Genomic DNA, 23,895 nt, shown 5'->3' with positions numbered 1-23,895 from the left:
CATTACTAGATAATTAGTGGACAATATAAATAGGTATTATTTAATTCATCATACAAGATTCGTATGTAGGAATCATATATTTAATATTTATAAAAGCATCTTCACCTCCATATATTTCAAGTAATTCAAGAGTTTCTTGTATTATATCTGCGACGTTTTCACCCTTTTGTTGTGAGTAATCGATACCTTCTCCAAGATTCACTGGAATGTCAAATTTAATTTTTATCATTTTTATATAAAATTATAAATATAGATTAAAATCTTACCATTTCTATCTTTTAATAAATTAAGCACTGGTAAAATTTGTCTAAAATACGGTACTAAAGCTTCTCCAACACAATCTGTTGAACGTACAAGATTTTGAAGAGCTCTCAGTGTTGTACACATAATTTCTGGCATTTTTGTATTTAAGGCTTCTACAATAAACAAGAATTTATAAAATCGTATAAACATAATTTTATACAGTTTGCAAAATCTTTTATTAGAATAAAAAGAAAAATCACTTTTAATAGGAATTATTAATTGTGGCACAACAGGTAAAATTTTAGGACCACCGTGTTCTAACATGTCAGATATTCCCTGTTCTACTATAAACTTAATCGGTTGTTCAGTTTCTGTTAACCCATCAAAAAATAACGGTAAATAATGATGAAAATCTAAATCCTCGATGTTAACTTTCCAGCTAAGTTTTGTCCCATATTTATCCTTTTCCAATGCAACTGGAAATACGCCCCATTCATAGAATTTTCGAAAAGTTGATGGTTTAGGTGGTTGAGGTTTATACAATTCATATCGAGGAGGTTTTTTAACTACAGTGTTTTCCTAAATATATTATATATAAGTATCAGTTCACATAAATATAACGTTTAGAATATTGAAGTGTTACCTGTAAAGCTTGAATGGTGAAAGCAGGAACAACTCTGGGTTTTCTCTTTTTATATCGTGGTAGGTCTTTTCGAATTTCATCCCAAAATTTTGTTTCATTTACCATTCCGATATTCTTTTCTCGCGTTTAATCAAAAGATGATTTGATAAATGAAATGTTGTAGAATATCTTATACAATTTTATTCATGAAGAAAATATTAAAATTCTAAATACGTCACCGTAACTAATATCATCGATTCATCCTAGATATATTGCGTTATGGTAATTTAATGTACAACAAATATGGATCAAACATGTTTCTTAGCAACTATACTTACATATGTTACATACAACTATACATATGTATATCTATATTTAAAAGCACATTTTTATTTTAAACATAAGTTCTAAATGAAACAAATTACTAAATATAAAAAATGTACGAGTTCTATTAATATACATATTTTTATTTATGTACATTAAATATTTTGCTATAAAATATACAACAGTTACTTTACAATTTTTTTGTGGTTTTTGTAGTTTTATTGAATTGTGGATCGTCAAATATCAACTCCTTTATTCTTGGCTCATCTTTGTCAGCTGTATTTTATTATTAAGGAAGATAATATATTAAAAATATAACAAATAATTAAAATAGTAAATTGACTAGTCTCTTTAAATTTGAAGAAATGAATTTGAAAAGGATATTTGTGAAGTAATTTGAAAATTCCTGTTCCTACAGGAACTGGAATACCCATTATGATTGATTCAGACACTCCACAAATAACATCTTTTTGACCATAATAAGCTGCATCAAATAGATGATCAGATGTTTTTTCAAACTATTAAACAATCATCTATTAGTATTTTTGTATACGTACATAATATATATTTAAACGTAATATTAAAAAAGTATAAATATATATAACATTTTACCGAAGCTAAATTTAAGACAGATTCCTTCATTTTAGCTAAGCCTTGTCTTGTAATACCCAGTACTTCACCTCTACTAGTCATTAAATCTGCTACAAGCATTGGATGTCTTCGATCAATACTCATTCCATGATTTTCCATCACCAATTTGATTTCTGTCATTATAGTTGCTCTTGCAGCCTCAATTCCTAAAGTTTTGAAAACCTAAAACATCATATTTATATAATGGATAAGTAAATAAAAGTGAATTTTATACTTACCTCAATAGTATTGTTTGAAGTTGTTTTTCTGCCCAGAACGCCAAGAGTTGCCATTACTTCTCGCATATTGTTTCCTTCTACAAACAATTTATACCTTGTTTTACCACTTGAATCATCGTTATGAATTACAGCTCTAGAAACTGATGGTAAACCCTATAAATTATATAATCATAAAGACATATACAGTTTAAAAATTATGGAAGTATATTTATTCATAATGAGTATATTAATATGTATATTTTCCCATTTTACCTTTATAACAATATTTGGAATTGTCTCTTTAAGCTGTGTGAGGGCATAATTTATGCTGTATTTACTTTTGCTTGGATTTACAGTGATAATAGAATCTCCTCTAACATTTACTAATTTTGGATTCAATCTTAATTTTGATGTACAGATCCTATATAAATTATCATTTATTAATTTAATTATTTAGTTGTCAATTAATTAAATGTATACTTATGTAAATTTTTATTACCAAAAAATATATTTTATTTTATGTTGTAAATTTATACACTTACGAATAACGTATGGAGTTAACATCTACTTCTAACTTCAATAATTTTATTCTATCAATATCTAACTTGACCAATAAGAAACAATCATCGGGCAAATAAACTTCTTCAATATATTCTGTCACTTCTCCTAAAGTAGTTTTTTCAATCCTGCCTTTTACTCTTCTAGCATATTCCGGATCTACGTCATTTTCCTAGTAAATGAATCAATAAATAAAACATAACATGTTTATTTTTTCACACACATAGCTATTGAGATGCATTATAATGCATTTAAATGTAGAACTTACTAAAGCTGCTGAGATGATTGGAGTACTAATCTTAGGATTTGCATTAATGATTTCTTTAATACGCGGTACACCCTGAGTAATATTCATAGATGCTACACCAGCGAAGTGAAATGTTTTTAATGTCATTTGTGTACCGGGTTCTCCAATACTTTGTGCGGCAAGTGCACCTACAGCGGTACCTGGTTCTATTTTTGCTTTCATATATTTTTCTTTACAGGTATGAATAAATTCAACTAATTGAGAAACTGTGATTCGTTCGAGTTGGAAAATTACAGGTATATTCGATGGAGCATTATATCGTAGGTGTATTATTTTGCGTGCTACACCTTTAAGGAATGTGCTGCAAAAATAAATAATATTTAATATCTTATTTTCAGTAGTTATGCTTAATACTTACGATAATTCTTGTTTAAATTCTTCACTGAGACATTCACAATCTTTGGAACCTACTAATTCATTTGTAGCTTTAATAAGATCAGGACCGTCTAGTGGTTCTTCATTTTTGCATGACGACTTAGCTGTTACGTGATCCAATACTCTCTTATAATCCACTGGACAATCTTTTCCTATTAAAATAATTGTTTGATTACTTTGTGATCGATATTATAAATAATATCTTACCTTCCATGTATGTAGGATCTAGGCCATCGCCACCATACAATATTTGTACAATATCCCCCACTGAATTACGAACTGTCATATCATAATGAAGGCACAGATCTTCTAAACTCTTAACTAGTCGTCGTTGCATGTAACCAGTCTCTGCAGTTTTAACTGCTGTATCGACAAGACCTTCTCTTCCACCCATAGTGTGGAAGAAAAATTCCGTTGGCGTTAAACCAGAATAGAATGAATTTTCTACGAAACCTTTAGCTGCAGGGATTTTTGAATGTCTTTCAAAGTGTGGTAGAGCTCTGTCTTCAAATCCATTTGGAACTCTATGACCGCTAATAGCTTGTTGTCCCACACACGCTAATTGGAATGAAAATATTACATAACAAAATATTCTTTGTATATATATACACATATGTATATAGACAAGCATACCAATCATTTGAGAAATATTGATAAAGCTTCCTTTACTGCCAGACAATGCCATAATTAATGGACTGTTACTTGGATGGAGTTCTTTTAAACATGCTTTACCAGCATGATCACGAATTACTGAAAGTTCTTTCAATATCATTGCTTCTAATGTTTCTTCCTCTGAACAGCCAGGTTGACATACAAGACGTCCTTCTTCCATTTGACGAATGTATTCTGTACATTTAGAATACCTAAATCATAGTTAAAAAACAAATCTACCTTATTCGTAGATACTTTTATTCATGATATTTAATAATTTACAAAAAAAATGCACATTTACCCGGCATTTAAAAGCTTTTCTTTGGCTTTAAGAAGTCCTTGTCCTGGTGTAACATCTCCAATACCAATAGAAAAACCTCTATTCATAAGAAAGAAACTTGCCATTCTTGCTAGTCGCCACATAGCTATTGTTGCAATATCTTCGCCCCAGTCGCGTAATAGAATATAAAATATATTCTGCTTTGATCCTGAACCTAAAGTCGATTTATCCATGGTTCCTGCTAATAATTCTGAATTCCGGATAATAACATCTGCAATTCATCACTTTCATTATTTTCCTGCAGTTTTAAGGAGAGCAACAAATTATACTACAAAATTATACGTACAAGAATCATTAATACATAATTCCTGATTGCTAGTATAAGCTCTTCCTTTTGTTTTTAAATTAGCTTTAATATTACAAGTACTATTAGGTTTTAAAATTAAACTAAAGATTTGTTTCCCTGTCCATAACATGCTTGGCTTTAAAATAGCTGGTTCAGGAAGAGTTATAGACATGGCAATATCAGGTCCTGCTAGAAGACAACCAGCTAGTTGACTTGCTTGAGCTTTATTTAAAAACATGTCCTTTTGTGTCAGCAGATATCCACCAGTAATGAAATCTTGTGTCGCAGCTATTAAAAGTTCTCCATTGCGAGGAGTAACTAAATTTGATTTATTCTATAAGCAAGTAAATGATAATATCATTATTATAATACTATAATATATATATATATATACACGTTAATATGGAACATAATATAATTCACCCCTTAAGCAGGAAATAATATAACATTTGTATATTACCCCCATTAAAATTAATGCCTCTGCTCTTGCTTCTTCAGTTTGGGGAAGGTGTAAATTCATTTCGTCCCCGTCAAAATCGGCATTATATGGTGTACAAACACACTCATTAAATCTAAATGTTCTGTGATCTAATACTTTTGCTTTATGTGCCATGATGCTTAATTTATGCAACGACGGTTGCCTATTGAATAATACTACATCATCGTCTCTCAGATGCCTTTCGACGATATCACCGTACTATTGAACAAAATGTATATAATTATTTTGCTGCAGTATATGCCGGCCAACATCCACTGCAAATATCCCATTTAGAAAATATAGTCTAAAATGTTTTAACTTGGCACTAACACAAGCGACAATCTAATAGCAGCCCCATCCTTATCTAATCCAAGCCAATATCGACTCATTCTAGTAACTGACATACTGATGATACACATATGCCAATTTCACTGGCAAAAAGACATTCACGAGAAGGAACAATATTACCAGCGTCGGGTTTATACATCTTAGCCTGTATTTTCTAAATAGGTTTGCAATAGTTGAGACCCTCTTAGTTGAAGTCCTCTACTTCTAAGCTTTTCATTAATATACCATATTCCACTATGCACTATATAATTTAGGCTAATTATGACTAATTATTTTGTACATATAAAGTACATAACAACATTTTATACACGTGAAATTACCTGTAAATCTTGAGCAATTTTTTGTCGGTTACCATATTTTAAAAATTTTTTAAATTGTGTTTTCCCTTGTTGTATGAAATTTGCACCTGGATGTATATCTGGACCATTCCTTACAAGTTTTCGCATTAGTTCTATATTTGATGGATTTACTCTTTCAGGATATGTTAAAATTTTGGCAACATGAATAGGTACACCAACCTAATAAAAAATGTAAAATATATATATATATATTCAATTTTATTATTAAATATATATATTATTTAAGTGTTTGAAACAATTTATTTAAATGAAATCTTACTTGCTCAATCCTCAGATTAGGATCTGGTGAAATAACAGTACGACTAGAAAAATCTACACGTTTACCGGATAAATTTCCTCGAAAACGACCCTGTTTTCCTTTTAATCTTTGAACCAATCCTCTACCAGATTTTTTTGGCTAAAATAGTTCAATAATTTATCGTTAAAATATTAAAGTAAGCAAAAGATTCAGTAATTCTTTATAACATACTTGCATATTAAGGGGTATACCAGACATTTCACTATTTATATAAAGGGCACAATGCAATTGTAGAAATTCCCAATCTTCATTGTACATTTGTACTTTAGCTCCACTTTGTCTATGTTTCTGAATAACATCATTGATAAAAACTATTTCTGATAATTTCATTGTTAAATGATCTTCTGTTGTACCAGCTTTTAAATCAGACACAACACTAGGTCTAATACAAATTGGTGGCACAGGAATTCTTGTCAATATTAAGTCTTTTGGTAATGCATACTCCGAATTCATCAATAACAAAGGAATGTCACTTTCTGGTATTTTTTCCAAAATGCTTTGTACCTTAAAATATGACATAGTTTCTGTAATACAGAATTTTACAAAAAGGGGTAAATAGAAAAAAATATTATAAATGAATTTTATTTTTTACCTCCAAAGGATTTAATACACTAATCAAACCAGTTTGAAGTACTCCTTCTAATGCTTTATTATCCTCAAGCACATTGTTATATTCTGCTAATTTTTGTTGAACAATAGCATCTATTTTCTTTTTCCCTTTATACTTTTCATGCACTATTTTAAGTAAACCAGCTTTTTTAACAGTTCCATTAAGATCCCGACAATGTTGACAAACTGTAGTTTTCTTAGCTTTATCTAGAATCTGTTTACGTAATGCTTTACGTGTTAAATATCCCAAATTAGGATTTAATACTCTGGCTAAATAATGCTTTTTGTCTGCTTCAGATAGCATAACATGAGAACAATTCTATGAAGTAAAATATTACAATTATTATCACTGTTATTAACTAATTTGAAATTAAATGAAATAAATGATGAATTACTTTACAAATAGTTTGAAGAATACCAATAATAGACCTAAAATAACCAACATGAAAAACAGGCAGTTCTAAATCAATGTAGCCGAAGTGTCCAATACATTCGTTTAAAGATTTACCACATGATATACAATTGGTAGTATTATTACAAGTACCCTATAAATTAACATTAACAATTATTTATAAAGAAAGCATTAACATATGAAAAAATTACCATTTTCCTATCAAGAACTCCATATGGAACTGGAGTATGTTCAACATCCTGATTATATAAATTTTTAGCCACAATATGTATATGGGCTTGCCTTTCCATGTTATGGCGGCTGTCCACTCCGAATGATACATGAGAGCTAATTAATTATAAAAAGTGAATGAATAAAGTAGATAAAGAGTAATAGATATCAGTTACATATGATAAGCATTACAGTTTTATTATTAACTTTTTCCATTAACCAAAAGATCTAATCAATTAGATAAATACAAAGATAAATAATTTAACAAGAAATTCAGTTATTCATATTATCAAATCTATATATTTTTCTAAAAGCACTTAATATTAAAAATAATGGAAATAATAATAAAAAATCTATTAGAAAAACACATTAAAGTAATTTACATACATTTTGCGAGCTACGTCTGTTTCTCTGAATTGTTCTTTTACCATTGTGAAGGTTATATTTTATTTCCTTTCGTTCAATATATGCTATCTATAGTATAAGCTTATTTATAAATATTGTACGATATCAAATAAATAAATTTCAAACTATTGTAAAACATGCACTACTCTTTTACGTAGATCATATATTAAACATCCAAAAGAATTCAGAGAATTCTTTAAACACGTGTTGTTCTCTACTCGTGGTGCCATCTTGAATTTGACAGTTTTGTACAAGCTATCTCACATCGCATTACGGCATTACCCACAATCTTATGTCAATTAAACAACCGCCTTGCAATGTTATAATATATGAATGAAACTTCTTTATGACAATATTAACATTAATTGATTCATATTTTTCTCACTAGGTCAGATTTTATATATCTTTTTATGTTTTATATAACAGAGATTATAAGTAGACTTAGATTCGTTACTGAAGTTCAAAATTATGATGCCAACATACCAATACTATAACAGTATGTATCGTAAAAGCATGCGTTGATGCGTCATTCATTAAACCAGTGTGCTTTTAATTATATTATCTGTTTATTTTTCTCGTATAAAATATCATTCGGTTGATCTAAATATTGCGTCTCTATCAAATTAAAGTACGTTTGAAACATGCCAAGAGTAAGTTTTGAAATTTTCTATTAAAAACTAATAATCGAGGTTAACTACATTTGTTTTCATCAGTATATCTACATTTTAGGATTACATACTTATTGAAATTAGAATTCAGATTTTATAGCTCAATATTTTGTTATTTCATTTTAGGATATACGATCCTATTTTCAAACTATTAAAACAAATTCCAATGTTGCTCCAGCGAAAGCTACCAAAAAACGAATTATTATTTCGTCTGACGAAGATGAGGACAAATCTCAATCGCCACGTAAACGGCCCAAGGTTTTAATATAATTGTTTATCGTAGTTTAAGTTATTAAAGTTTCAAATCTTGGTCATTACTTTTAAAATGGGGATATTGTGGTATTTGTGTCGATAAATATAATATAATATATTCTGGTTGTCATAGAAGACAAAGTTATTGGAGAAGAAAGCTATTAAATCTGATTCCAATGAAGATATTAAAATCATTTCTCCTGCTGATATGTTTGGTAAAAATCCAGTAAACAGACAAGAAGCAACTAAGATATCTAGACAGTCATTAAAGCAGGTAATACATATGGAAGACAATAAGAAAAGGATTCAAAATTTTTAGAACAAATAATACCTGTCAAATAAAGGAAAAGAGTTATAATAAATATAGTTCAAAAACTTATTTTCAATGTTACAATATAATTCTTTGTCTTGGTTAAAACAAGTAACTTGCTAACATACTACATGAAAACAATAAATTATCTGTTCTGTTAGAAAGTAAAATATTTTACCAATGAAATAGTTAAAGTATGTCTAGAAATCTCTGAAAGAATACACAATTTCTAGTACAAAGTTGTCAAACATATATATGGAAGGAACAGGGTGTAGAAATCTTCTGTAATTAAACGCTTATTTTATCATAATAAAATAATTCATTATTTTCATCTAGCATAATAGTTCTCAAAGCAAGCAGGCCATTTGTTTTAATTGAAATGAAAAGTTTTTATAACTGAAAATATTAATTTTTCCATTTACATTTATTAGGGCTTTTTTCTTCATTTTCCTAAAACTTCTGAATCCTTCTTCTTATCATCCTTTATATATCAATGATAATATAAAGTAATTATATACATATCAATTTTATTAAATATTATAGAAAGCTGCAGAAGTACCTAAGATATCTAAAAAGTTACAAAAGAAGGTAATTTGCAATATTTGAATAATGTTGCAAAGTGATTATATATACATATTTTATTAAATATTACAGGAGGCTGAAGGTCATAATGATGATGATTTTGAAGCTACCTTACGTCAGTTAGATACATCTGATATTGAGCAGAGATATTTAACAGAGATTAAAGTTAATGAAGGTATCAATTAATCAACAAGTTGTAATAAACAATATGCCAAACTTATTAACATATTGTGTTAATATACTAATTGTTTGTATTTATAGATACAAGTTTACATGAAAGCAGTATTGAAAATAAAGAAAAGACACCCATTAAAAATAAAGAGGATGTTAAAAAGAAAACAAGACCTGATAAAACAAATCAAGAAAAGGATAATAAAGAACATGAACCAAAGAATAAAAAACATTCTAATAATATTTCAGACGAGGACATTAAGCATAAGGGGTCTGAAAATAGTAGCAAATTTAAACATACAAAGAAATCTTCTAAAACTTCATCTGCTATTTCTAAGATGGAAGTAGAATATCTGAAAGAAAAAAACGAAACTTCTCCCAAAAAGATAGACACTTCTGATGTATATGAGGAAAAGATTGAAAAGAAAAAACAAAATGCTGCAATGTATCAGCAATATCTTCAAAGAGGAGGAGCCAGAAATCCAGGCTCAAAAGAAATCCCTGTTGTATGTAATAAGTGAGCAATATTGCTTGTAGAAAAATTTAAAATATGTCTAAAAAAAAATGTCTAAATTTCAGGGTGCTGAACAGTGTCTAACAGGATTAAGTTTTGTAATAACTGGCGTTTTGGATTCTTTAGAAAGAGAAGAAGCTGAAGAACTTATTAAACAATATGGTGGACGAATTTTACACCAAATTTCAAAGAAGACTGACTATGTTATAGTAGGTGACCAAGCTGGTCCTGCAAAACTGTCAAAGGTAATATTGATTAACAATATATATTTAAATCTTATTTAGACTTATTATATTGTATATTATAAATTCTTTAGGCTACCAACTTAAACATAAAAAAAATATCAGAAGATGATTTGCTTGAGCTGATACGTACAAGGCCTGCAGGTCAAAGTGATAATGTAACACAACCTCGTACAAAATCAAAAGAAAGATCAAAGAGAAAATTTGCAGAATCTAGCGAAGAGTCAACACCAAAGAAGAAAAAAATTACTGTAAACGAGGAAACGAAAAAAGCAGCAAAAGTACATTCACCACATAAAACCGAAAGTAGTAAAAGAGAAATTGAGGACTCATTAAAACAAGAACTTTATAATAAGGATGAAAAAATAAAATCTTCAATTGAAAAGAAACAGAATGAATATAAAGAATCGCTTGTACAGGATAAAAAAGAAATAATTGATGTGAAAGATATAAAAATACAAATGAATAGTTTGCAAGATGTAAGAAATAATAAATAAGTATAATAGTAATAATATTAGTCCTTTTTATCAGTTTTATATTGTCTAGATTTTTCTTTTAGATAAGTGGGAACATACCAGTACAGGCATTGGTTGAGAAATATAGGCCAAAAACTATGAAACAAATTTTGGGGCAACAAGGGGACAAAAGTAATGCTAAGAAAATACACACTTGGTTAATGAATTGGCATAAAAATCAAAGTGGTCAAGTGAAACATACAAGACCTGGTAACTATTTTATTCTTCATGTGTAAAATATTTTTGGTATATGCTTAATACAATTTAAACCTTTATTAATTTTGTTTGTTAGGTCCTTGGGCAAAAGATGATAATGGAGCTTTTTTCAAAGCTGCTTTGTTATCTGGTCCTCCTGGAATTGGGAAAACCACAACTGTCCAAGTTGTCTGTAATGAATTAGGTTTTGATCTTATAGAATTTAATGCATCAGATACCAGAAGCAAAAAACTTCTGCAAGAAGAAGTATCAGAACTTTTATCTAATACCACAATAAAAAATTATTTTAAAGGTATATCTATTTATTAACATATTTTCTAAGTTAGTTTGAAATAACTAATTAATTCTTATTAATCTTAATTCTTAATTTTACTAATTATACTAGTGAAAAAATGTAAATCTATAAATATTTTATTTCAACAAATAATTTAAAGCTTTAGACTACAAAATAGATGTTGACTGTTTAATTAAAAAAGTGATCTTTATTATATGGAATATAGAAATATCCTTATATATTTTAAATTACATGATGGTGTTCACAAAAGTCTAATAAACAAATAATTGGTCTTCAGTGAATAATTATTTGAGACGTTTTTTTAGTGGAGAAAAGGATTATGGATTAGTTAATTTTAGTTATTATTGTATATATATTATTAGTATTTATTTCTTTGAATTCTTGTAGAATGCATTTTTGTAAGTATAATTAATAAAATACACTACTAAAGTATAATTAAATGCGCTAAAAATATCAAGTTTATAAATTTAAACAAAATTACATTGTTATTTTTAAATGCTCTATATTATAGATGTTAAAAGCAAACCATCATCGAAACACGTATTGTTAATGGATGAAGTAGATGGAATGGCTGGTAACGAGGATCGCGGTGGTCTACAGGAATTAATTACTTTGATCAAATCAACTGATATACCTATTGTTTGTATTTGCAATGATCGAAATAATCCTAAAATGAGAACGCTTTCTAATTATACATTTGACCTTCGATTTCCAAAACCTAGATTGGAACAAATTAGGGTAAAACAATATTGAATTCAACTATGTTTAATGGTTATTCACATTATTTGACTTCTTTCTTTTCATGCAGGGTGCGATGAAATCTATGTGTTTTAAAGAAAATATTCAAATTTCGAATGAAGATCTCGATCGTTTAATTGAATCAACTAATCAGGATATTCGTCAAGTTATAAATCATTTGGCATTATTTGTTGGACAAACTGGTTCTCAGGAAAAAAATGAAAAGAAACATATAAATAAGGATTTGAGATTAGGTCCTTGGGATGTTGTAAAAAAAGTATTTTCCGTAGAAGAACATAAACATATGAGTATAAGTGACAAAAGTAACTTATTTTTCCATGATTACAATATAGCACCATTATTTGTACAAGAAAATTACTTGATGGTTATACCTCAAGTGCCAAAGTATGTATTTCAGAAAAATAATGTATTTATTCTTTTTTTCTTCTATATGTGCAAGGTGGATTACGTAATTTAGAGTCTGTTGTCTTACATACCAGAAATTATAAAAAGATACACAAGAAAATGAATTATATTATAAAAAGAATTAAATTCATTTAATAAGAAGTTGTTATCTATGGAATATTAAAAAAAATCAATATTAGTTAAATGCCTCATTCTTTATATTGATTTTAGCATTGTTTGTATTTAACGTTATTTTTATATTTTTATATAGAAATGAATTGTTAGGGAGGGTAGCAGAAAGTGCTGAAAGTATAGCATTAGGAGATGTAGTTGAAAAATCCATAAGAAGTAATAATGCTTGGTCTCTTTTACCAATACAAGCTTATTATTCTTCTGTAATACCTGGAACAGCAATGTCTGGTCACATTGGTGGTCAAATTAATTTTCCAGCTTGGCTTGGACGTAATTCAAAAACTGGTAAACTTAATCGGTAATGTCATAATTATTAGCTTTTTCATTTATTATTATATTTTGTATATGAAGTTTTTAATGATATGATTTATAGCTTAATGCAGGAAATCACTTTACATGCACGTTTGGCTACGGGTGCGAGTAAGGAGGCTATAAACTTGGACTACATTAGACCTCTTAGAAATACTATTCTCAGACCTTTAGCAGTTGGAGGTATTGAAAATGTAGATACAGCAATTGATGTTATGAACCACTATCATTTACTCAGGTTAATATTTCATTAAGATCAGTTGTATAAAAATTAGAGTTTTTTGTAGTATTAATATTTTTTATTGTTAATAGAGAAGATCTAGATTCATTGGTAGAAATTTCTCTATGGCCTGGTGATCGTGATCCGTTTCAAATTATAGATAGTAAGGTATGTTATAAATTCCAGATAATTTAATCATTTTGACATAGTGATGTATAGAAAAGTATAATAAAAACTCATCTTATAGGTGAAAGCTGCTTTTACAAGAGCATATAATAAAAGTTCTGTGGCTCTACCTTATATAGTGAGTGGAACATCAAAGAAAAAAGTAACATCAAGTATACAAGAAGAAGGTTTCTTAGAAGAGGAGGAAGAAGAAATTGACTCTGATCAAAACGACGATAACCTTGATGCAGATAAGATGATTAAGGTTTATTGGAAAATAGTTTACATTATTGAAATTATATGTTTATTACGATATTATTTATTGATTAGAACGCATTTCAGGCAAAGAAAGCTGGTATAAACAAGAATACTGAATCAAAGGGTAAAAATACTGATAAAACTGAGAAGAAAGGCAAAAATAGTAGTGATAAGTCTAATAAACGTGGAAGAGGACGGGGGAAAGCAAAATAACACAAACATCGTAAAATTGGAATGTGATTTTTATTTGGAAAAAGTAAGGATTTACGATTTCGTAATGTACTTATTTATCACTGGATACTTACATATTTTTTTCTTTTATTCTGCAAGAAATAATGCCATAAACTATTATTTGATGCGTCTTTTATGTCAAAACGGAGAAATAATTTTTTTGGAGTATTCAATGAGATACTATTCAGAAGAATGTATTTTTTACTCTAATGCTTCAGTTGTTTCAACAGCTGCAAGTTCTGATCTGGTTTGTACACATTCTGGAGCAAATAAATTTTGATAAATTACTACACATTTTTGTATTGCTGTATTTGTGTAGTCGTGTATTTTGTGTAGTGTAGTTGTATTTAAATTGAATTGTATTGTATTATATATATGAATCATATTTTATTGTAAGAATACATACGTCTTGCTCTAGGTTTCCATCCAATATATTCATTAGTTTTCTTGTTTTCTTCTGTGAGCCAATCTGTCAGTGGTTTGAAGTATTCCAAGAGTCCAGCAGAGTCCATGTTTTTCTGGCCTGTAATTTTTTCCATTGCATCTTGCCAAGGTTTCGAGGCTCCCAGTTCCAACATGGACCTATATTCCAATAATAAATTTCCATAAATTCTAAGTCATTTTATATCAAGTGAATTATAAAATTGGAAAAGTGGAAACTTACTTTAATAAGTTTCCTGCTGCTTTGTTATTATAAATATCACATTCATGTAGTAGTTTTGAATTTGGATTTTGTGGATCGTATTGTTTTGCTTCTGTACAAAGTGCTTTATGGAATTGGAATTGCACCACAAAGCTTACGAAATATCTCAAATACTCAACATCTGCTATTATATGATATTTTGCACCAGGGTCAAAATCATCTTCTGATCGATCCACTGGTGGTTCAATACCTTGAAATTCTTCAGCAAGATCCCACCTAATTATTAATAATTAAAAATTTATGAATTACAAGTTAAAAGGAATATATCAGCATTATAAAATCGTTGTATATCAAAGGAGATATATGATAAATTAAATTTAATAATTACATTAATCTATAATAATTAAATTATTTTAGTCAATAGAATTTGCAATTTTTCATTTGTCTCTTTCTCTTTGTAATCTCTCCAAATTTTAATTATTGTAATTTATATATTAATAACTCAGAGACAGTACTAACCAGTTACAATTATAATTATCTGGTGTGACTCGTCCCTGGAATACATTCCAGCGCCATTTGTCCATCATATATGCAAATGGTAAGAAGACAATTTTTTCAAGGCCTTTCAAGAAAAGGTGATTGATATTGGTCTCCATGTCGGTTGAATCATCATCCAATAATCTAAGATATAATAAAATGTATTTCCATTATAAAATATTCAGTTTTTAATTATCAAATTTTTATATTTTCATACACTATGATACAAGGAATTAATTTATATAAAGATTATGTCCCTACTAAAAAAATTGCACATATATGTAGTTGCATTAATACCTTATTAAATTAAATGTATACAAATTATTTCAGTATTTGAATTCATTATATACACTTTATAGATGGACTAATCAAAGTTTGAAGTTCAAAATATATAAATTAATATTTTGTAAAGTATGGTATAATTAATATCATTTACTTAATGGTTTTCAGGTGACTTGGTGTAGATGCGCTAAGCGATATAACGTCGCCGACAGCTTCATGGAATCCAGGATTCGCACCCTCCTTGAAAATGTTGGGTTGATTTTTGTATTGCAAAAAATATTCCACGTGACCCATCTCGTGATGCGCGGTCAACAGATCTTCCATGTTAACTCTGGTACACTGTTTAATTCTAAAGTCCTTGCCATCATAGAAGTCCCAAGCGCTCGCGTGACAGATCAGTTCGCGATCCTTTGGCTTTTCTAATATCGATCGTTCCCAGAACAGATCTGGCATTGCGGTGAGATTGATTGAGGTGAAGAAATCTTCAGCAACACGGAAAATAGTTGTCGCGTTGTATCCTGAGGACGATTATATAAAGAATACAGGAATCTATCTGTAAGTTTGACTTCTAACTTCTTAGTTTGATACATTGATCAACATAATGAAAAAAATCTCGTATTTGAAGAAAAATTGTATATCAAAAACTGAAAAGATACCTTAGATTTAATAACATTGAATTTATATGAAATGTTGATATAGTAGCTTTTACATACTAGAAGTAATTTCTAAATATTATTTTTTTTTAATTATCAAATGATCTCTAAATATTTTAAGGCATATGTTATTGATTGATATATCTATTAGTATTTCAGACGTATATTATACTTATAATTAAAAATATACTATACTATAGTTTCCTATTTTACAAATATTTTTTGTATATTACTATTTATGCATATTAGTATTTACCATTATTTTGATCATCATACGAGAAGTTCTTTTTTAAACATATTATCTATTAATCTTTTAAGGATTTTAGTCCTCTATAATAATTAATATTATTGTATTCTTTATATCCTACATCGACATAATATTCCTCCTGTGTTGTTAATATTGGTGGATTTTCTCCACTTAATTTAATCTCTATATATTGACTACAAAATCGAAATATAAAAATAAATTAGCGACCTTTGAACAACTCGTCAGAATTATAAAGTAAACATTTCAAAATGTTTCAAATAATTTTGTACTATCAGGATCAGAGATTTTATATCTAAATGTAAAATTTACAGACACAATATAAACACCAGCATAATGTACGCCGGGCAACGAAACGAATGCATATAAATTAGAATATAGCACAATAAATTCGTTTATACATTCATAATTAATATGAAATTACAGATTCTAATGTTATAGAGAGTGAGTTATACAATTTCTGTTGCCAATTTTTCCTTTATGAAATAAATTCTACTATATGTATGTATATGTACGTTATTAATTGACGTCTAAATGCTAATCAAACCTTGTTTAATCATTGCATTGGTGACATCTGGCATTTGTTTTCCCGGATATGGAATAGCAAACTCTGCGACGTTCGCCCAAGTTTGCGCCCACATATTACCCAATAAATGTGCTGGGATGGGGCCATCTTTCGAAACGATATCCTCACCGTATTTTTTCCGAAGTTCTCGGCGAACGTATGCGTGTAATTGCAAATAGAGAGGTTTCAGTTGTTGCCAGAGTGCCTCTGAAAATATTTTATTACAAATGAATGTAGCATTTCGGTAATATTTATTCGGACTTATGTTGAAAATTAGATGTTAAACAGTGTCACTGAAACATTTTTGAACTTCTATTTTCATAAGTATTATTGAAGTCGAAGAAAAAATATTTTCGTTTTGGAAGCAAGATGATTATTAAGCTAGTAAGCGTTTCAATAAAATAAAATGTTATATGTATTATGTATATTTACATAAATACATTTAGATAGTTTATCAGATACTTGGTAATAGAAATTTCACGTCTCATATGTTGATGTAAGGACCATTTATGACTTTACAGTTTCTTCAAATAGAATGGAAATAGTTGTTGGTTTCATCATTGGAAGTCTAATATTCAGTGACAATTAGAATTTATTTTCTTTTGTCTTCGATTTCTAAGCACACAATATTTTTTGTAGAGATATATTAATTTTACTTTTGATAATATCTTCTTTTAACGACAAGGATTGAATTTAACGAGAGAAGTATATTTCCTTGAAAAATATAATGTATTGTATTAAAATTAAAAAAGAAATATTAATTTTAACAATCACGTTATGTAACGAAAATATTAATTCATCACAGTTCATATATCGATGCATGAGACGCGATACATATTTCGTTTCTGAATATTTTCTAACACGTTAAGTATTTATGTTAAGGACTAGATACTTTTTTTTCATCTTTTTCTGTTTGAACAATTTTGAAACGATTACTAAACATTCTCCTGTAAACTTTCTACGCTTCTTACGAAATATTTGTATTTTCCCGCAATAAAGTGTTTATAGAATATTTATAAAACATCATTCCACGTTTCACTTGTTATTATCGACAGAAATATTTATATTTTAATTAAAACTTGCTAGAAATATTTCTTACAAAAGTCGCTACTTCTGTAAATGAATCTTTTATGAGATATTAATTATAGTAGAAATGTTTCTAACGATAAATTTAGGAGAGAGTCGTTTAGAGCTGTATATTTCTCTTAATATTAAAAAGATATTAAATAGATATTAAAGATATTATAAGATCTTAAGATATTAAGATATTAAAAGATATTATAATTGCTGTTATTTCCTATTTTTGTTCCAACTTTTTAATGAAATTGTAGATCTATGGCTTATGTGATATTTATTTCTGATTTTCTCTTGTAGAATACGCTGTATTACTGATATATCATCTCTCAATGTTTAACTTACCAATTTGCTCGGGGAAGTCATCAGCCTCGTAATCCTTCAGCCAGTAAGCCGCGTTGTCGGAATAATTGTTTAATGTAGCAGCCAAGTTGCTCAGTTCAACGTATCTTTCATACAATGGTTTCATCTTTTCGCCAGTTGCTTTCCTCCATTCGACCCAAATGTACTTCAATTCCTCCGGATCGTGGCTCTTCATCAGAATCTCCGTGAGCTCCGGTTCCAAAGCGAGATCGCATTTACTTCGGTTCTTGTAATCGCAGATTTTCGCGGTGCTATAGATGTTCTCCATGTCACTTACAATTTTCTCGTATTCTTGGTAGCTCTGTAGTAAACGTTCGATCGATTATCATCCAGCACTTTTCATCTCCGGTTTCCTCGGCTGTACGTACAGCGGCTCTCGAATATATCCCAACGCTCACAGAAATTTCTTATACAAAACATTTTGAAATTTCGCTGATATTGCGACGAGAAGCGACTATCGTCTTTACATTGGTAGAATTTCGAACGAATCTTTGCAAATCTTCTCAACGATCACCAACGATAGTATTAATTTAAACAATTTAAATTTAATGAGATAATTTTTAGTACTAATTACATCTTCAAGACCATTATTCACGCGGTATACTAATTTTTGTATCAAATATATGTTCGCAATAAATGTCCTGTAACTTCTATACACATTTTCTGATCGATTTCAAATTTTACCAATGTGATCACGATAATCGTACAATTTTGTGTAGCGAGCGTTTAAATACTTTCGTGAGCCAGTGTACTTGAAAGTTAATATGCTGTAGCCTGATAATAATTGAATTGTTACATCTTCGGGAAGCGCTGAACGTCCTAAAACGCTGAACTTCTTGAATTGCCGTCTGACATTTGGGTCCTTAATGTCGCTCCAAGGATACTCGTTCACTTTCTTCCAGGCGGATTTGAAGTACTGTGCCGCTTCTGTGGACGTGTTCAGTTTGTTTGCTAAATTTTCTGAAGTCAAATTCGACGCGTAGTCCCAATCGGCCAGCGTATACTTGTTGCTCCATTGCGCGTGTTCGTTGTTGATCTTTTCGAGAAATTGTTTGGCCTTTAGCAGATCTGCTTCCGAATCTACTGCAACGTTGTCGACATCCTGGGACGTTGGTATGCCCAGTGCCAGCGTCACCAGGGCTGCCACTAATAGTCTGCGAATTTTTACATAAATTTCGTAACGTTCGATAGATATTTTAATGAACGTTTCAATAAATAATTTGTGAATGTCGAAAATCTAAAGATAGGATTTTTCTAAATCTAAGAGCAGATCTTTTCTGAATCTAACAACAGAGTGGGACGTTATAAAATTATGAAATATTTGAGCCAAGTACTCGAAGGCTCGTCAGTCCTGGTGTAATTTTTATATTTTTACATTTCAATTTAGCCCTCGTTTTTGCAAATATAAAATTCTGATTTTTAATATTCTTGGGAAATCATTAACTTCATGCTAAAGTGAGAAATTATATAATAAATATAGCGATAGAAGTAGTTTCATATTTTGATCGAAACTTGTGGCAGGATTTACATAGAAAAATGAAATATTAAACTGTTTTAATTTCTCAAATCTCTCCGTACCTTTTGACTTGTCCTTGTATTTCCTCACAACGTAATTATGAAAATTTTACGCCTAAAACTAATAGTATTATCTCTAATCCAAACATACGTCGACAGAAGAGAAGGAGACAGAAAAACACGTCTAAGACGTTTCACTATAAATTGATCATTTAGGAACGTTGTTATCTATTTTTCTCGTTTTATACTCGGCCATGTGCGACGTTAGATTCTCAAATAGCGACGAGGTCGAGGATAGTCGTTTGGTTCAACGATTTGAAAGTCTACATCGTCGAAGAACTCGTTAGAATATTTTTCATTTGGTTCGTCCGTATCCTTCTAACGAATTGCCACATTGTTGCATTCCTATCGTGCATTGAAACGATCGAAAACGGATCATGGTCCAAAGAGTATGTAGAAATCGTCCTTCGAGATATCATTATAGTGAAATTTTATGACTAGTATCCGAAGGCCTTTAACGAGTTCGAAATACGTTTTACATTTACTGATATACAACAAATACTCTAACTCGTACAGTAGGATACATCGCCTGTGTTATATAAAACATTTTGAAATATCCTTAATAGATTCGTATTTAGCTTAGATCGATAGCTTTCGTACTTTCATGAATATAACTAATAAAGAAAAAAAAGAAAAAAAAATCGAATCGAAATAGAAATTTGTTTCATTTACGAAATATTATAACAAATATTTTGCTTTGGATATTTCATACATATTTGCATATTATATGCGTTCTCTGCGCTTTTGCATCTTCGAACTTTTCATAAACGCATAAAAATCCGCAGTCTGATCGCTAGCATCGAGAATGAGACACGACTATTACGATTATGTAAAGAGTGTAGCTGGCCCTATAATAGTTTTAAAAGATATACATTCGAGTGTAATATGCAAAGTAAGGTAAAAGAATTGAATGAAATTGAATGGGAAACTTGGTAAAAAAGATATACTGTAGGATATTTATTTTACACACATATATAGGCGATAAGTAACGAGTTCTGATAGTATAGTACATTCATGAGAGTAAGCGCGTTAAATTATAATATCGCGTGGCCATAGTGCTTTAATCATCCGCGGTCTTTGTATTTTTCAATCGACTAAAATAAGATAACTGCTCCTAACAACCAACCGTGTAATGTTACAACGCGATAGGAATAAAGGAATAAATCTTCTAACAAATCTGTTCTTTATTTAAAAGTACGTAAGCAAACGAGTCTAACTAAATTTATCACTGTTACAGACAGATTCATGAGGATTCGTGAGAATTCTAATGTTTGGATTGACTAGTCACGTAAAGGAAAATGTTATAATCCAAGTTGGTTGTTGTACAATCGGATTAATATTATTAGCGAAACTCTACAAGTCACAAATTACAAGTTATTAGCGGTAACAAATACCTTTGCGTAACAGTAGGAAGTTTGGTAAAATGAAACAAACGAAACTTTGCTTTATTTTATCGTAAGGTTAATTTTATAAATTATAATAAGATACAAATCTACCTATTCGATGTAAAATTATGAAATGGTAAAAGAGAAGTCCGTGACCTGTAACTTGTAACTTTTTAATTTACTAATAGCTACTACGATCAAAATTGCTAATATCGATAATTGTATCAAAAGTTTCCTACTTTGTATTTATTGCGCGATAGTTTTCAAATTTATAGAAATACTATGCTTGATAGTTTAATTAGACAAAAGTGCAATAGTTTCGTTCATATCTGTGTCCGTTTAAACAAATTAACAGGATGTAATTATATTTCTATTTGATTGTGAAGCCAATGATAAAAGACAACACGCGTTGGAATCTATCGAAACTTGATCGTTCCTCTATAAATGCTTATCAGATTCTATTAATTTTGCTCAAAAATGTTTATAACATATCTCGAGCTCTGCTTCTATCCGTGAATATTAAAAAATTATATTTATCCATGTTCAATAATAATAAAGTACAATAATGTAAAGAGATATATGAAACGAATATAAAATCAAATTTGATATTTACACAGCTTAAATGTAACTGATAAAAATGTTTCCATAAAATACACGTATTTTTTGATGAATATTGTATACGTGAAATTTCCTAATTGAAACATGAATTTCATTATACTATTACGAAACAAAATATCTACAAAAGTAAATAAACATTACATAATCCTATACAATAATCTATCTCACTAATTAATTTGTTATTAACTTAAAATTACTACAGGTATTAATTCTGAAGCAAATTCCACGATACTAAATATCATCTAATTTCATAGCAATCTAACATACGCATTACATGTGGTTTACTCTACTTTCTCGAGACTGAATTTGTTCAATTTTTTGCTACATACATCAGATATTCGTATATCAAATTTTCCATACCATTTACAAATTTCGCTTTTCCTTAAACACGTACGTCTAAATTAATCTAACTCGTGCACGTTGCTCGCGTCGTTTTGCATTTCCATTTAATAGAAGAAAATATTGTTTCAAAATCAAATTACAATTGCTGCAGCGAGCAGGAAAAAGAAAGAGAAATAGCAGTGCGTTCTGATCGTACACCATATCATTTCGTATCACGTCGACAACTGCATAATCTGATAATTATGAAAAGTTCGATCACGATACGATTGGATTTTCGTTACGAAACGTAGATAGCGAGCAAACGTCTGTTATGTATTTACCAGTGTTGTAACGAACTACAGGAAAACAGCGAATACTTGTTGATGGTTGGTTGAAAATCCAATAACAGTTGCTAGAACCGTCCAAGTTGGAGTTTAAGCGATCGAACGATCATTTTGTCTTTGGCTTGTACGAAATATAGCAAATACTCACGGGCGCAGCATTTCCTTTTGTAGCTCGCGTTGAAGTTGGATGAATCAACGGAACAGTTGACCGACGATTATGTTCGATTAAGGAGCAACTTTCACGAGTCTAACAAAATCCCCGTTGCCTTGTGTAACACTCTCTGGCGAACACACATCGAATGATGTCGAACCACGAGATACGCCAACTTTTATGCACCGTCCCCACTCTCTGCCGGTGTAATGTTTTCCTCGCTATGAACAAACGCGACATTATTCGCGGCGGACCTGTTCTGCTAATATTGACGGACCCATCGTCTTACATTGTAATGGGAATTTTACTCTCGATCCTTCTTTTCGGCTTTTATTATAGAGCAGTTACTTTCAATGTACTGTACGTCGATTCCGTGATCTGCTACACGTTGCAAGATTTGTTTATCTTCATTAGATCGATTCTCTGTCCATGAGAGAGTAGAGTAGCCTGGCTGATGAAGGCTTTGAGCGATGTACTTTTTTGCTCGCGAATGGTCGTACTTAGAAACATAGGAAATTTACTTCGCGGATATTATAGTTTCTTGCGTTTTAATATTATCTCTATCCTCGATCTACATTGAAACATTTCGAATGCATAGCTAAAATAATAATAATGTATTTATTTGCATTTTAGACTCGTAGATTATAGTAAGGAGGTTGTTGGGTTCTTATTTCTAATTTTTCGCATCGTATTATATTCTTATATTTCTCTCTTAGTTATTACGTTATATTGTTAATATCATTGCCTAACTCTTTCTTATCGATTAGTACTTATCTATCTTAATGTAGTGTAGTTGCGTTATTAGTTTTTACATTTATATTTCTATATAAAGGTATATTCTTTTAAAAGTACAGTTTATTATTCGTCCAAGTATAGTGTTCTGGCCTTTATGGCTGATTGCACGTAATTCAAGATGTTTTTTTACGAACTCTCTGCTCTCAATGGTTAGTATCTGGCAGAAGTTTTCTCTTCTCTCTTCTTGCACCTCGTATTTCTGATATTGGCGACATATTGGTATAAAATATTTCAGGCTTTCTCTTCTCCATATATCACGTAGCTTGCACGTTTTCGCGTCATTTATTTTTATTCTTTCCCCTTTCCCTCCCTGGATATAACAAATCCATGCCTTCCGATCGGACGTGTTTGAACAATCATTCTACTTC

General features: G+C 29.9%; 4 protein-coding genes across 5 annotated transcripts; 1 reads left to right on the top strand and 3 right to left on the bottom strand.

The window, feature by feature from the left end:
* Positions 1-6: 6 nt before the first annotated feature.
* LOC100741813 (parkin coregulated gene protein homolog) lies at positions 7-1,087 on the bottom strand. 2 transcript variants are annotated; one of them, XM_024364898.2, is made up of 4 exons: positions 887-1,086; positions 504-822; positions 267-416; positions 7-201 (listed from the first exon to the last, which is right to left on the bottom strand). In XM_024364898.2, the coding sequence occupies exons 1-4, from the start codon at positions 989-991 to the stop codon at positions 41-43; spliced, it is 735 nt and encodes a 244-aa protein (XP_024220666.1). In that variant the 5' UTR covers positions 992-1,086; the 3' UTR covers positions 7-40. The 2 variants fall into 2 exon arrangements, with proteins under 2 accessions (XP_024220666.1, XP_012236353.1); XM_012380930.3 differs by having other exon boundaries at positions 267-822; positions 887-1,087.
* A 228-nt stretch (positions 1,088-1,315) lies between these two features.
* On the bottom strand, positions 1,316-7,699 carry LOC100747197 (DNA-directed RNA polymerase III subunit RPC1). The gene is made up of 20 exons (XM_003486490.4): positions 7,656-7,699; positions 7,250-7,385; positions 7,042-7,191; positions 6,630-6,965; positions 6,209-6,541; positions 5,999-6,136; positions 5,701-5,898; positions 5,015-5,251; positions 4,555-4,888; positions 4,230-4,479; positions 3,911-4,140; positions 3,485-3,835; positions 3,261-3,429; positions 2,864-3,203; positions 2,580-2,767; positions 2,311-2,458; positions 2,059-2,211; positions 1,802-2,002; positions 1,574-1,707; positions 1,316-1,467 (listed from the first exon to the last, which is right to left on the bottom strand). The coding sequence occupies exons 1-20, from the start codon at positions 7,697-7,699 to the stop codon at positions 1,380-1,382; spliced, it is 4,158 nt and encodes a 1,385-aa protein (XP_003486538.1). The 3' UTR covers positions 1,316-1,379.
* Positions 7,700-7,952: 253 nt separating this feature from the next.
* LOC100741454 (replication factor C subunit 1) lies at positions 7,953-16,011 on the top strand. The gene is made up of 18 exons (XM_012380925.3): positions 7,953-8,323; positions 8,468-8,599; positions 8,727-8,867; positions 9,447-9,491; positions 9,558-9,660; positions 9,747-10,162; positions 10,236-10,415; positions 10,487-10,891; positions 10,972-11,137; positions 11,220-11,435; positions 11,950-12,176; positions 12,247-12,581; positions 12,853-13,071; positions 13,147-13,320; positions 13,395-13,470; positions 13,550-13,732; positions 13,810-13,981; positions 15,587-16,011. The coding sequence occupies exons 1-17, from the start codon at positions 8,315-8,317 to the stop codon at positions 13,936-13,938; spliced, it is 3,156 nt and encodes a 1,051-aa protein (XP_012236348.1). The 5' UTR covers positions 7,953-8,314; the 3' UTR covers positions 13,939-13,981; positions 15,587-16,011.
* Positions 13,950-22,903, bottom strand: LOC100741573 (angiotensin-converting enzyme). The gene is made up of 9 exons (XM_003486527.2): positions 22,730-22,903; positions 19,135-19,492; positions 18,321-18,639; positions 16,884-17,108; positions 15,573-15,936; positions 15,119-15,280; positions 14,621-14,875; positions 14,363-14,538; positions 13,950-14,216 (listed from the first exon to the last, which is right to left on the bottom strand). Exons 1-9 carry the CDS (start codon positions 22,738-22,740, stop codon positions 14,158-14,160), a joined length of 1,929 nt encoding a protein of 642 aa, XP_003486575.1. The 5' UTR covers positions 22,741-22,903; the 3' UTR covers positions 13,950-14,157.
* Between the last annotated feature and the right edge of the window lie 992 nt (positions 22,904-23,895).

Source organism: Bombus impatiens, unplaced genomic scaffold (genome assembly GCF_000188095.3).
Source record: "Bombus impatiens unplaced genomic scaffold, BIMP_2.2 scf_0114, whole genome shotgun sequence".
NCBI lineage: Eukaryota > Metazoa > Arthropoda > Insecta > Hymenoptera > Apidae > Bombus > Bombus impatiens.
The sequence above is the reverse complement of the archived record's forward strand: the minus strand, read 5'-3'. Positions and strand labels throughout refer to the sequence as shown.